Source organism: Porites lutea, chromosome 11, assembly GCF_958299795.1.
Source record: "Porites lutea chromosome 11, jaPorLute2.1, whole genome shotgun sequence".
In the NCBI taxonomy this organism is placed as follows: Eukaryota; Metazoa; Cnidaria; class Anthozoa; order Scleractinia; family Poritidae; genus Porites; species Porites lutea.
The window spans coordinates 14,454,067-14,469,499 of NC_133211.1; the positions used below are offsets into that span (position 1 = coordinate 14,454,067).

At 37.8% G+C, this 15,433-nt stretch overlaps 2 protein-coding genes across 2 annotated transcripts; both read left to right on the forward strand.

Moving 5' to 3' along the window:
• LOC140952942 (caspase-7-like) lies at positions 1–2,889 on the forward strand. Its single transcript, XM_073402400.1, has 3 exons — positions 1–297; positions 523–885; positions 1,414–2,889. The coding sequence occupies exons 1-3, from the start codon at positions 81–83 to the stop codon at positions 1,965–1,967; spliced, it is 1,134 nt and encodes a 377-aa protein (XP_073258501.1). The 5' UTR covers positions 1–80; the 3' UTR covers positions 1,968–2,889.
• Positions 2,890–12,799: 9,910 nt separating this feature from the next.
• Positions 12,800–14,782, forward strand: LOC140952943 (uncharacterized). The gene is made up of 2 exons (XM_073402401.1): positions 12,800–13,158; positions 13,719–14,782. The coding sequence occupies exons 1-2, from the start codon at positions 12,805–12,807 to the stop codon at positions 14,091–14,093; spliced, it is 729 nt and encodes a 242-aa protein (XP_073258502.1). The 5' UTR covers positions 12,800–12,804; the 3' UTR covers positions 14,094–14,782.
• The last annotated feature ends 651 nt before the right edge of the window (positions 14,783–15,433 follow it).

The window sequence follows — 15,433 nt, forward strand, 5'->3', positions numbered from 1 at the left end:
AAGTACTTCTCTGAACTGATTTGTCTGGTTATAAGTTGCTTCTCTACATAAGGAATAGAACGTTTTCATTTTTTGTCAAAATGGAAAAAGATCTATGCAGGACCATAGTAAAACGAATTAGTACAGGTTATGCTCATGACAGAATACAGAGAGCTCAACAGCTTTTGGAGCAAATTCGCTTGTGCGACTGCATGGCGATCGGAGGGAAACGCTGTGCTTGCGTAAGACGACCAAGAGAAGTATTGAATGGAAGAAATAAGACAAGAGATAAAGGAACCCAAACTGAAGAAAGAACCGGTAAGTGTTAAAATCAGATAGAAATGAGGAAAATTGATTTTACAGTCCACAAGTTTAACCCATCGCTGTACATATAAAAGGCTTTCGGCAAAATGTAATTATTATCTTTTTGACGTTTTTTTGTTCAAGTTCAGCTAGTTTCATGAACATTTCTATGTTATGTACAGCGATATATCACTTTGTTAACCAAAATTTTAAGAAACAAGTGATTTGTTATGTTGTTAGGTGCCACTACAGCGCAATATTTCGGACATTTGGACCGAGAAGATGCTGCAAATCCCGTGAACGCAGTTCCTCAACCAGCTATAAGCTTATTGGATGTAAATAGAAACGTTGTTTCCCTGGCCAAACGGAGGCATTTACCTGAGGATGATGTGTACGATGGAATAAGAAATCCTTACGTGTTAATCATAAATAATGTGAACTTTTGGCATATACCTCAGCCGAGAACGGGTGCTCAACACGACCTCGAGAACGTGATGAGCTTTATCAAAAAAGCTGGATTCAAGACTGTAGTACAATGCCCTGATTTGAGAAAAAGCAAGTTGCTGGACTTACTTGAGGAGACTCGACAAAGTGAAGTATTAGGTAAGGAGAATAAAAACTGTAATCTTTACTTCCTGGGTTTTAGCAGTAAATTCTAAATTTCGTTTGTGACCGGAAGTTGTAAGGCGAACATACCTGCATTTGGTTGACTGGAAAATCCGGATCGGGGACCAAGGATATCGGATCGGGGATACAAGTATTATATTTTCCGTTTTGTTTGGTTTTGTTCTTTCGGTGGAGGCGGGGTGGTGGTGGGGCAGTTCCAATAAAAAATAATGCCCTGTTTATATGAAAAGAACGATATTACCAAAGTCTATGTGCTTGTCACTTCAGTTGGTGATCGATGGACGATCCTTATACTCAGTTTATTGATGGTATAGCGGTATTTAAAATGCAATCAATTTATCGAATCCTTTAGCTTATCAGCTGACCTAAAATTCCAGACGTTTTTGGCAACAAATGTACGACTCCCTTCTTCATTCCTATTAACACCTTTTGGTGTCTTCCTTCTCTGAAAAGCATATTAGATTGTTTAAAATTATACACTTGCAATATTTTTTATTTTTGCAGTTGAACATGACAGTTTCATCTGCTTTATAATGAGCCACGGAGATGAGGAGGGCATCCTTGGAGTGGACAGCAGGGCCATACCAGTTGACGAAATAACAGCCAAATTTCAAGGTGGCAAATGCCCCTACCTTGCAACAAAACCCAAGCTATTTTTCCTACAAGCCTGCAGAGGGGATGTTGACGATGAAGGATATTTGGTACCACGAGGACCAGGTCATGTCTATCCCGATGCTATAGATGAGATGCCAGTCAAGCTACCCTCAGATGCAGATTTTTTGATAGCATATTCCACCACAAAGGGGCATGTATCAAACAGGAGGTTTGCTGACAACGTAAGGGTTTCTGAATCCATTGGAAAATTTTTAGGTTCCTGGTTTATTTCCTGTTTGATACAGATTTTGGAAACTTATTCAGGAAGAGAAGATTTGATGACAATGCTGACAAGAGTAAATCAATCCATGTGCAAGGAGTATTCAGTACCAGGAGGATTTAAACAAATTTCCTGTCAGCTCTCCATGCTAACTAAGAAGGTGTACTTTACTAATTTTCAATGATTGAGACTCTGTTACAGTGTAACTTATCCAATATATTTTGACACATCATCTAGCATTGATGATAATTTTAAACCATGACCACTTCCCAGACAGAATTACTTGCTTTCGATTTGAGATTGTTTCTGCAAGGCCCAGTTGAGACCTAACCTGCAAATACAGGCCTGTTTTTGAGGTGCAGATGTCTCTCCTGCAAAACATCTGTAGCAGCAAGGAGCAACGAGGGACAACTGTATTCAAAGGCTATATTCAGACCACGTAGTAAAAATTGCATTTTTTAAGTAGCACCATGGCACCTTTGGTCTTAGATACCTGTAGGCTTTCAAAGAAATTTTTAAAAGGGCCACGGATGTAAGGATGGCTCCATATTGTTATTATGGACTGAGGCCCTTTGCATTTAGTGCCCTGCTTGAACTCCCAACATGATACAAATTGTCAGTGTCATAGATGTTACCCATCTCAATAGTTGCCCAGAGTATCAAACTATAAATGAAACAGTTGACAAGAAACTGTTCTACTGGATTCTTAATCTGCATGAAACTAGAAAAAATGTCAAAATGGTGTTTGATCAGAGCTTCTCAAACTCATTAATAAATAATTATTTATTATTCATCACCATGGAGATGGTTTGGATCATGTGCCCCCACAATATTAATAGTTTGAGAGACTGCACCAAACACAGGAAAGAGATTTCCATAAGGTATCTCAGTGGTTGAATATTTTGATGAGACACAGCTTTTTTAAGAAATAAAACCACATTTATTAGTTAAAAAGACATATTTAAGAGACTACATTTTAAAACTAACTGATTCACCAAGAGGTAGGCATTAGGATTAGTAGATAAATACTAGTCATAGTTTATTGTTCTTTTTACCACAAATTATTACTATGAAAGATGTAAATAAAGAGGCGACTTTTCAATTTATTGGAGTGTGATTAAGTCATTGGTACCAGTGATGAAGCCTACAAATACAGCTATCTCTTTGTAGTTATAATTATTTACTGGCAAAATAATGTAGCAGTTGCAAAGATCTGCATACAAAGAATACCCCCTGTGATAAACAGGCCTGCCACTTAGGGCTGGGGGCTGGAGATTTCCCCGGACTACTATAAGCATGAGGAAGCAAAAGAACTTCTGAGCTCTTCTATCCCCACCCCCCACCCACACCCCCACCCCCCTACCAACTTCATATACTCTTCAACTTGATCTCTTAGAGGCAGTTACTTACACAAAGTCTAACTTAGACAGTGGTTAAAAAAATCATTGGTGGATAAATGTTTCTCTTGTCTACCCTATATGGCTTCAAGAACCTTTTCATGATAAATAGAGTTTACATAAAAGTGTTTTGTTTAACACTGGTGAAACTTCATTTAAATAACCAGCCCTACTGTAGGTAACAGCCCCCATGCAATCTGATGCTTTGCAGAATCGGTCACAATGAAATGTATTTGCAGGCACTAAGTTTTTATGTGAGATGCAAATCACTAGTAAAGCTAATTGTGTAATAAAAACCATTAACTTAATACTTTCTCCAAAACTGTCATTGCCTTCGTCAGAAAAAATAATATTAAATATCCATGTAATAACATGGTGCACAAAATAATCCTGTTAAAATATGTCCACTGTAGTTCACCCATTTAGTGATTAGCAACATTTTTCAGGATAGTTTCAAAGCAGAGACATCATTTGTGTGCAATATTGCTGACAGGTGTTCCGAACATAGCTTCCCCCAAATCCTCACTCAGCTCAGCAAGCTTCTTGGGATTGTTGTAATGAGTAACAGCTTGAGCCATTGCCCAAGCTCGTTTCTTAGGATTGTCACTCTTAAATATTCCTGACCCAACAAACACTCCATCTACACCAAGCTGCATCAACAGTGCCACATCAGCTGGTGTGGCTGTACAAAACAAAACAAAACAAAACAACAATAATCAACACTGTAAAAAATTACAATCCAACTGCCATGCAGTTTTCTATAAACCAGACTACAACATTATTATTTAAGTAATTGAAATGGTGAATATAAAAATTCTATATACACACATATTTGAACTGTGGGATGAAGAAATAAGTGCAGAGAAGACACATAACCTATGCAGTAGCCAAAAGAAAGCCTAGGAGCTGGACATTAAATTGGTACCTTTTAAGGTAACAATTAAAAAAACAGCACCAAGAAAGATAGATGAAAATAATGATACAATATGAATTTCTTATTTCTGAACTGTGGGATAATAATAAAAATACTTTAATTATCCTCTCCTCTTATGGAGCTTTTTAGGGATAATGAAACAAATAAATTAAATTTAACAAAACATGGTTAAAAATTTCAACTGGTAGGAGGCAAACCAGTTGGCTATTTTACAAGCGTGGTTGAGGATTTGAACTCGAGACTACCGTCAACAAATCCAGCCTGCGGTTAGGGCTGGACTTGAACTTGGGGCCTCCGAATTACAAGTCCAGCGCTCTAACTGCTCGGCCACACTGCCTGACCAAAAAATGCAGAGACGATCATTGCAGTTAAATATGCAACTTAAAAGAGAGTCAGAGCAGAGTCAATTTAGTTAATACTACTGAAAAGACAGCTGGATTTTTCTTTTTTTGACCAGCGTACACCATGTTCACTGGCTAGAACATGAGCATACATTATGTAGGATGTGAACCTGTGTGTTTCATCTGGTGGATAACACTTAATTACCAGTGTTTGAAAAACCAAGGCTTGGTTGCCAGTACTAGGAACTACATCCTGCATACTGCCAGGACTGTATTTCCGATAGGTGGCATATGTGAGGCCCTGCCAGGGTAAATTCCAACAAGTGACATGGCCCAAAAAGTAGCGACAGCGTGTAAAATGAAATCGCAAAAAGAGACAACCTCCCTCGGCCAAATTGCAAAAGTGACGGCAAAGCCTAAAATAAGCCACAAGCATTTATAAATACTAACACGAGACGTTTTAAAATTCAGACAGGCGACATAGGACCCCCCCTGGCAGGGCCTCATATGCCAAAATATTAATGATATAAAATTAAACACGACGGTGAAATTTATTTAGCCAGGTGAATACATGAGAATGATTTTTATTCAGTCAGCGATACTGTTACAAGTGACTCGCAGAAGAAAATCAGAACCGAGAATACCATACTTACCAAGACCTCCAGCAGCGAAGTTGACAACTGGTAACCGACCCATCTGAGCAGTCTTCTGAAGGAGCTCAAATGGTACTCTTAGTTCTTTTGCATAAGAGAACAGTTCAGCAGAGTCTAGTGACTGAGCGTGACGAATCTGACTGCGAATGGTTCTAGCGTGACGAACAGCTTCAGCAACGTCACCTTTAAGTTGAAAAAGAGATGTTTGAAATCAAAAACTACAATTCTACCACTATTAATTAGTTGAACAGTTGACTCTTTCTTTTAAATACTGGACAGCAGTCTTTCAAACAGACAAGTCCATGTAACTGACACTTAGTAATGATCTCTGCCTTTCAGGCCTTTACAAAAAAAAACTTAACAACTTGTTCTACCATTTTTCCCCTATTTTTAAAGAAAGCAGTCAAAAATACCCTTTTTTGCATGCTTTTTAGCCTTTCGTAACACCTTAAATAGCAGGTTTTTCGTGTTGTCACAGCCACAACAAAAACAAACTAAGTGAGGAAGACTTAGGACCATGTACATACACATTCTGCTTGAGGACATTGGATTCGTCACTACTGGAGAACTCAGAATGACAATGCTAGACCAAAGTGGCTGGTGAGGGAGAATCCATGCTGTCCAGGCAAGTGTTCAACAAAACTAACAAACTTTTAAAGCAGATACCTCTCAGGATGGACAGTTAATGCAAGTCCGAAGGACTGTCCATCTTGGAAAGAAATAACTGAAAACATACACTGTATTTCCTTGTGTAATATTCAGGGGAGATTTTTTTTTCGCATCACAAGCCGGGGTCATTACTTGAGGGAAGGTGATTACTCGAGGGAGGCAACCATTTCAAATATTACTTACTGGAAGTCATACCCTAAATATTTTGTTTTATTATCCCATTAAATCAAAAAATTATCACATCAAATAAACTGAACATGGCCTTTTTAAGTGTTTCAAATTTAGTCCCTTGATTAATTTTCAGAGCTCAAATCGTCACTGATCAGTAATGTGCTTGATAAGATTCAACTTCAACTTGACAGGGAGGAGGAAAAGAAAGAGAAGATGGCGAGCTGGGTGGGGAGGGGCAATATTATTATTCGAGGGAGGCCATTATTTCAAATATTTCCATCAAAGGGGGGTGATTATTTGAGGGAGGCAATTAATTTATCGAGCGACAGCTATTATTCGAGGAAATACAGTAAGCACTTATTTTAAAGATACAAGACTGATTTTCAGCAAACATTTCAAAATATGGTTTTTTGAGTGTAGGCCTGCAGGAAACTGCTAATGGACTCAGAATCGTGAGAGGCCAGAGGTGAGGGGTTTAGCCCTTTTGTGGGGTAAGGGATTGATAAGGGTTCTTAATAGACAAGTGCATAAGCTGTTGAAGCATCCTGGCCAAAAAGGGACAATAAAATTGCCCGAAGATTAAAGCCTCCATTTGCTGACATCATTCAGAAAAGTTCATTAGGTAATAGGTTTGGCTGTTGAATATCACCAAAAAAGTGTCCATTTACACTGGAAGCTACAAGGACGATGGAGATGTGTCTGTTGTTGCTAAAGTCAGTTCTTAGGTCAAACCGGTACCCCACCACTGGTACATGTAGGTGGAATAATGAATATTTATTAACCTGAGGAAGGATATAAGCTACACAAATAATGTACTTTAACACAAGACACCAACACAGAAAATGATTAAGTTCAGCTCAATGCTGTACTAGAACTATCCACATGGATTATGCTGTTCAGTTCTCACCTGTTCCTGCTTGTCCTTTTGTCCTGATCATGGCTGCACCCTCTGCAATCCTTCTGAGAGCTTCTCCTAGATCTTTTGCTCCACAGACAAAAGGAACTGTAAACTTGTGTTTGTCAATATGGTGTGATTCGTCAGCAGGCGTCAATACTGTTGATATGAAATTACAAATAACTTGTACTTGCTGATTTATTTATTTCCAGTTGAGGACAAGGGTGCTGGGGTTTAAATAACTCCATGAGGAGACATCCTAATCACTAAGTCGTTGTAGGTTGTCTGACATTGTTTTTGTTTTGTTTTTATTACTTTGCCATTGCGTTACTAGGAGCTGTCAAGTTAACCATTTTTTTATCGGATTAGAGATAAATCGCTTTTACTCTTAATAGGTTAGATGTTATTATAGCAAATGGAATGATGTATCAAGTCAATCAACGTTGTCGATTCTTATCATGAATATGCAGAAACAATGAACAGATGTTACTGATGTATTTTAGGTTTGCATGCTCACGCGATATATTCAGATGTAATCAGCTTTTGTACAGAATGGGTCCTTTTTGGAAATACAGTAGATCACATACGAAGGAGTTGGATTTATTACTCAATCTCAACATAGGTGTCACAATAATTTTGATAAGTAAAATTAGAGGCTAGATGGCTAATTAACCCTAAATTTTCTTGTCAGTTTATCTGGCTGGAGAATATTGTTTTGTTGTTTTCGCGAACAACATTACTCTATTTTAAATACAAAATGTATTAGAAGCTTGCACCTTCTGACTCATCAATCATGTCAACACCAACTGCTTCCAAGATTTGTGCCTCGGCAAAATGTCCAATCCTGGCCTTGGCCATCACAGGTATGGTAACTGCATTTATGATTTCCTTTGTTAGCTACAAGTCGTGAAAGCAAAACAAAAAAGAAAAACACATGGGTAAAAATAAAATAACAGGTTGAAGCAAGAAGACAAAAAAACTATCTGCTAGTAAGCTTGCTGAATTTTCAGGACAAAGTCTTTATTGTGTGACCATTATGGTTTGGCAAGACTCTTAACTGTCCCAAGCTTCTGTTATTAACTTTGCATTTCTCTTTTAAAACTAATAAAAAAAAATAAAGCACAGACTGGAGCATAACCAAGGTCTGAAAACCACACAGAAAAATGTTACAATAAGCAAAGTTGAGCTGTGAAAACACAGCACTGCAGGTAACATGGACCATGAAAATGTCCACGAAATTATAAAAATAGTGCATTTCTAGAGCATTTTCCTATGGAAATAAATGATGATTTAGAAGTAGCACATCCACAAGTGGTTCTTCATCTACCACTCCTGGTTGCATCAAAATTTGGAAAAGTTGGTTTTGAGGAGAAGGAGAAACCGAAGAACCTGGAGAAAAACCTCTCATTACAAAGGAGAGAACCAACAACAGACAGCTCAACTCACATATGGTATCAATGCCAGGGTTTAAAGCTGGATGACACAGGTGGGAGGCCAGTGCTGTCACCACTGTGCCACCCTTACCCCCTAATAATTCTTGGATCATTTTACGTTTCTGGGAAACTGCCCACCTACCCCTCCCCTAAACCAGCATTTTGCACTAAGTGAGAAGTAAGTGTTAATGTTGGCTTAGGGGAGGGGTAGGTGGGTAGTTTCCCAAAAAAATGAAATGATCCAAAATTCTTGACTATGTTTCTTAAAAAAAAAATTGAAGAGGATATAGTGTACCTTAGGATCCGTCATCCTTGCCACTCCTCCCTGTTTACGGATATCTGCTGGAACTCTCTCCAGGGCCATCACAGCACAAGCCTGCAATGATCATAATATTATTCAACCTATAAACTACCATTATAAACACTGTGATAATCAACATTTCTAAGCAAGAACCTAGAAAACATTGAAGACTGTTTGTCAAAAGCACACATAATTTAGACACCACCTGTAGACAAGTAGCTGTCATTGCTCATCCTAGCATTATTAAGCACAACATGTGTTAACCAGCTCTACTTTCTATTCTTTAAAGACCTTTTCAGGATGTTTTAGAGCAGTATTTTGGATTTTGCTAACAACTGCCATTAGCTGCCCCTGCAGTATGGAGAAAATGAAATTGGATATTATGGCCTAAAGCTAAGGGTCATACCCCTGCTTCTTCAGCTATCCTGGCTTGTTCGGCTGTAGTGACATCCATGATAATTCCACCTTTTGCCATTTGTGCCAACCCAGCTTTGAGCTTGAATGTTCCTGTAACAATAAAGGGGACATCTAATGGACCACTCTAGATTCAAAACACTAAACAAATGATTTTAAACCATACACTATTAACCTATGAGTACAAGAAAACAGCAGACCTGTCTTGTGCTGAATCAATGCTACATCCTTAGTACCATTCTGAGCTGTCCTGCTGTTTAAAGTCAGATTGCTTACGTCTAAGTCTGAACCTAACAAACAGAATGGAAGTGAGTCATAAAAGAAGCATTGTCAGATTTTTTCTTCCTAACTCCAAATTTATTTCCATACACTGAGAAAGTACGGTAGAATCCAAGTTTTTCGAACCTCCAAGGGAAATGGAAATTGATTTTGAAAAAAATGATGATGGCATTGAATTACATCAGCTTCATCATGGTACTGTTTTATAACAACAAAGACGGCCACAGACAACAACAATATACCACTCTAGCATATCAATGCAGTGCCATATAGCTCTTAATTATTTTACATACAAAATGTACACTTGCCCTGAAAAAGTACTGTACTGATATATAGCATGTGTTAATGTTGCACTGACTTAAATAGCATTTCCTTCCATTTACTGCTAACAGAAGCCCACAGATTGTGAAAAAAGTAGTAGAAGTTCATTTACCCAGCTAAAATAACAGGCGATAAGCTCCTGCATCAAAAAAAATTGAGAGCTTCGAAAAATTGGTTATTAAAAAAAATCGGGAATCTGCTGTACCGCCTGAATTTTAATTATTTCTAACTTACCAATGTAATATTGATAGATGGAGTTTGTTTGCCTCTTTTAAAGCAAATCTTTAAAAAAATATATCCTAGAATGTACCTAACTGTAATGTAAGTGATTGTTTGTCAAAATTCAATTGCTTCTAAAGCACTATTTCCATAAAAATGATCAGAAACACTTTTCAGATCAATGATATAAAATATATGCAAAATAACATACAAAATACAATAGAATAATAATCAATTAAATAATCGTAAAAAATAAACCTGAATACAATCAAAACTATTGGTCTACCATGCTCAAAATAACTGCTCTTGTAATTCAGTTGCCAGACTACCGTATTTTCTCCAATAATAGTCTTCCCTTGACTAATCGCCTCCTTCAAATAATCACCCCCCTTAGACGGAAATATTGAAAATAATCGCCTCCTTCAGATAATCATCCACCCCTTCCCCTCTTGCCACCCTCTCTTTCTTTTATCCCCTCCCCGTCAAGTTGAAGTGGAGTCTGCTCCAGCAAAACTGACCAGTGACGATTCAAGCTCTGACGCCAAGGATATTGACACTGAACATTAAACAAGGAACCGAATTTGGAACACTTAGAAGGCTCATGTTCAGTTTATTTCACGTGATCTTTTTTTTTTTTAAATTTAATGGGATAACAAAACAAAATATTTAGGGTATGACTTCCAGTGAGCAATATTTGAAATAATCACCTCCCTAGAATAATCGCCTTCCCTTGAACAATCGTCCCCTTTTTGCGAGAAATTAATAATAATCACCCCCGGCTATTATTTGAGGAAATTCAGCATTTCATACTTCTATTTGATCTAAGATAACCTAAACTGCCAGTGGAGCAGTTTACATGGATCAACAAGTCTGGCTACCTCCCAGGCTGGGATGTAGCTTAATTATTAGCTTAATTTCAGTTTATTCATCTTTTATTAGGCAGGTGCTTTAATACCATTCATATGTAAATAGAACCTGTTGGACAACAAAGAAATTGAAAACAATGCTCATGCCAAATTTTGGAAGGAAAACAGTAAGTATTCTCTAATGTTACTTTTGAATAAGGCCTATCCATTTCTTACAAGCACTATTTTTAGTGCAATTTACAGTGGGGTCTTTTTCATTCATGCTTCACAAACTGTATGTGTTAATTTCTTTCAGAGGAATGGAATAATAGAGTAAGAAGAGTATGCAGGCAAGTGCTGCATTTTTCTTGAAAGCTTTAACAAAAAGCCTATTTCATTTTCAAAATGATCTGCATGGCCAACCAGCTCTGACTTTAGCAAAGCAGCCTCAAATCCCGGGGGGGATACTTCTGAGAATTCTTGGTGGGGGTGTGCTGCCCGCTTCTTCAGATCCTGACCCGATTTCAGACCAAAAAATGTAATTTTCCACACCCATTTTCAGACTAGAACTCTAAAATCCATACCCGTTTTCAGACCTAGCCTTTAGGTAGAAATTATGTTATCATTACTTAGATTAGAGTGCAAACAAAAAAATTATGCAAAGCCATTTCGAATTTGCATATTTCTCTTTCTTTCTTACTCATTAGGAATTGAAATGATAAATACGTTCATACACTCCCATAGTTCCCTTGAAAATCATACCCGATTCCAGACCAAAATGGGCCAAGTGTATACCCGTTTTCAGACCAAACCAGCGCAAAAACCCTATCCGATGGGGGCGGCACATACCTATATGGCCTATATAAGGGAATACCCCCCCCCCCCCACCCAGGCCTCAAATACAGTGCAGTCTCCATTAAAATTCATATTTGAACAATAAATCCTCAGTTTATGTTAAATTATTTGAACTCTCATAACCAAAGACAGTGCGAAAAACGTAGAGGAGTTCCAGGTTTCTTGCATTAAATCCTGTGATCGAACCATGGAAATGAAATCTTTTTGTTTCACAGTATTTAAAATTGCACTATTTGTTTTCTAGGATTTTAAAAAAAATTACAGTTTGAATTTTTCTTTACCTTAGACTTTGGCCTCCTCTACTAAAAAGTGAGAGAGACGAAATATTAACAATACTTTTACGAGCGGAAAAGGGGCCCAACCATTCATTTCTTACAATTTTTAATGCGATTACTTGTAGTGGAGGTCTTTGTTGTTCATGCTTCATAGCGCGACACATTTTGATGACAATCGACATACGACGAGCAGGCAAAAAGTACACCCTTCACCTGACGACAAAAGTGCAGTTGATGAACAATTTTATCAAAAATACGATTTCAAAGTCGAAAAGGATTGCAAACCAGGGATTGAGCAACAATGTTGACTAAACTTTCGCTTACGTTATGTAACTCACATTTTTGGATTCGTTAAGAAACTTAATATTATTTTTAAGCAAGGGAAATTTGCCAGTGGCCAACCTAACACAGAGGTCTATATCATTCAAAAGAATAAAGACTTAATTTTCACCAAGTATAAAAGTTTCTAAGACTTTTTAGTGCATATATTATCTGGCATGGCCATATTCGATCGAACTAGCTAAAATACTTCGGGTATTTTTTAGGCGAGCCTTTTAAAAATGTTAAAAATTAGACATATCTTACCATTTACTACACCATTCATAATCTGAGCTGTGACAGCATTAGACATGGCTATTTACAAAGAAATTCTCTCCAAAGCAGACAGATGCTACGTGGTTTTACGACACGGGCGTGAGTGACTGATCGCCGAAACATTTCGTAATACCCTTCAAATATCGCGGGCTCTATCAATACTATTAACTGAGGGAGGGGTAGGAGTTTAAAACGCTATCTTGACAATAATGCCCATTTCTGTATCCAGAACAACAATTACTACTTATCTCTAAATTACGTTAAAATATAATAATATGACAATAGACTAAATCACTCCATCGACGCTTGTTTGCAATAATCTCTCATAACAGTGTATTCCTAACTTACCCTCCCTTCCCTTAGATGTGACGATGATGCAATCAGATGCAACAGGTCCGCCACGCGGGATCTGTTCGATTTGCAAAATGGCTGAGAGTCGTACGGAATTACGGATCGGTGTTCTGGCCATTCAAGGCGCCTTCTTTGAGCACAGGGCGGCCCTACTCAAAGCCTTAAACAACTCTCCATTTCATAAAGACGTTGATTTAGAAGTAATTGATATCAGGGAGCCAGAGCAACTATCCGGTTTACATGGATTAATTTTACCCGGAGGGGAGAGCACGACTATGAGTCTATTCCTTCAATCGAACAATTTCCACGATGTTTTGAAAGAATGGGTAGCGGCTAAAGAGACACCTAGGGTTGTTTGGGGAACGTGTGCTGGCCTTATCCTTCTGTCCAATGCCATAGAAGCTCAAAAGGAAGGCGGTCAGTCGAAGGTATGGATTAAGATTTTTCTTGTAGGTCCGGGGGGAGGGAAGCAGGGGTAAGTTGGGGGTGGCATCGTGGGTGTGGCTGTGGTCGATTTTGCTGTATGTTTTAAAATACGTATACTAAGATACGCTAGCAATCGATTAAACATGGCCTACACTCAGCAAAATGATACAGGGAGCTACAACAAAAATGTATGTTACTAGGTGTATTAAGAAAACAGCTCTTTGAAGCCCTACTGCAAAAAACTCCTCGGCCCTTCCTCCCCAAAATAATGTTGAAGCCAGGCTGAATCATTTTTGCACCCAACGAGGGTGGGTTTAGGGAGGAGGCACCTGTGTAGTGGGTGTCCTGTGGGTAAGAAAGTGCCAAATTCTTAATAACACTTTTTGTCCAAGATTGTAGCTGCTTTGAAGAGAGGTTTGGATCTCTCCTAGTGTAATTCATGTGCGTATTAGAAAGTGCAAGTTTTGCCAGTCTTTGAAATTTTTTTTTAATGTGAACAGAAAAATTTAGGGAAAGCAAGATTCTTATGTTGAGTCTTAAACACTTTGTTCTTGATCATTAGATTGGTGGTATTGATGTCACAACCTCAAGGAATTTCTTTGGACGCCAGGTGAACAGCTTTGAAACAGAAGTCAAACTTCACAGTAATCTTCTTTCAAATTGTAGTACAAGTAATGAAGGAGTCAGTGTGAGTGAGAATGGTACAAGCTATCATGGAGTGTTCATCCGAGCTCCAGCAGTTGTGTCTGTTGACAGCCCTAAGGTAGAAGTTCTTGCGACTATTGACTTACCACATAGAAAGGAACCTGTCGTTGTTGGGGTAGCTCAGGAAAACCTGATGGCTACTGCATTTCATCCTGAATTAACAGAGGATACAAGGTGGCATGCATTTTTCTTAAAGAAAATTTTGGAAAAGATGAACGTGGGAAAACAATAAAAACCAAGACATGCCAGCATGGCAATCATGTGGCAAACATAAGACAAAAAAAGTGATGAAAAATAATAATGAATACATTGCATGCAATTAGACTTGTCAAGGTTTTTGGCTATATGATATACAGTGTCTTAGAAATGGGTAAACCATGACTTTCAGCATTATAATTTTTATTATTTAACTAAAGTACTATTATTTAAGGTAAAGTACGTTACACTGAATTTATTGAATTTCGGGATATCAAGCAATAAGTTAATGACATGATGTTTACTAGTGTTGTCCTGGTAGAAATAATTGATGCATAGTTAGGTTGAAACTTGTAAAAACTATGATAAATGTTTGTTCCTGCATTAAAACACCTGTAATCAAAATTTGCAAGAAAATTTTATGAAATATTTTAGAACCTTTTACCCAATAATATTATTGACTCTAATGCGGCTTTATTGCCTAGAACGTTTTCACTGATGTACCAAATTTAGTTATTTTCTTAATTTATTTTGAACGTACGTGTATTTCAAAAATACTATAGCGGAAAATGTTTAGAATACTACATGTACCTGTGCCCACACATTTTGTTAAATAAAATTAATCACCAGTAGTAAAGTGATGAAACTTTTCTTTTTTTTTTTGCCATTGAGATGACCATATGTGTTTTCTTTTATGGTATTTATTGTGAATTGGTATTTATTCAATAACATGGATCCATATTTTTTACTTAAGTGTTATTTGTCATTGGAAGACCTGCATTTTAACACCTTTCTCCATTCACCCACCCGTGAGGTACCCTTGGGAGGGCATCAGCCTTTTGTCAGTCTTTCCACAATGATGGTTTCTGAATTCTTACTTTAGTGTTTGTGAGGGAGGTTTTTGACATGAAATGTATCTTCATTAGCACACCTTTCAAATTTTTCGAAAAAATTTTTAACAATGTAAAATTCGGGCAAGTTATATGGCCTTGAAACAGGGACATAAGACCTCTGAAAGGGTGACAGATGACACACAGGTGGACTAAAACTACAACAGCATCAAAGACAAGTGCAAAATACCAGCAGGGACATAGCTTACTCATCAGTATACAAAAGATAGGGTTTTGAAACTCAGATAAGGGACATACATCCCTCCTCCTATCAAGGTGTACCTCAATAAGCGGTAGTTTGGCACCCTCCCCTCCCTTACAGTGTGTGAGTTTAGAAAGGTCTTTGAAAAGCGCTCCAACTTTCTTCTATCCTGAAATTCATCCGATTGCTTCGAGTCGTTTTCTCCTCTCAACAACTGAGGGAGTAATAGCAACTCGAAGTAATCGGATGAAATTCAGGCTAACTTTCTTCTCAATCAAAGGAACA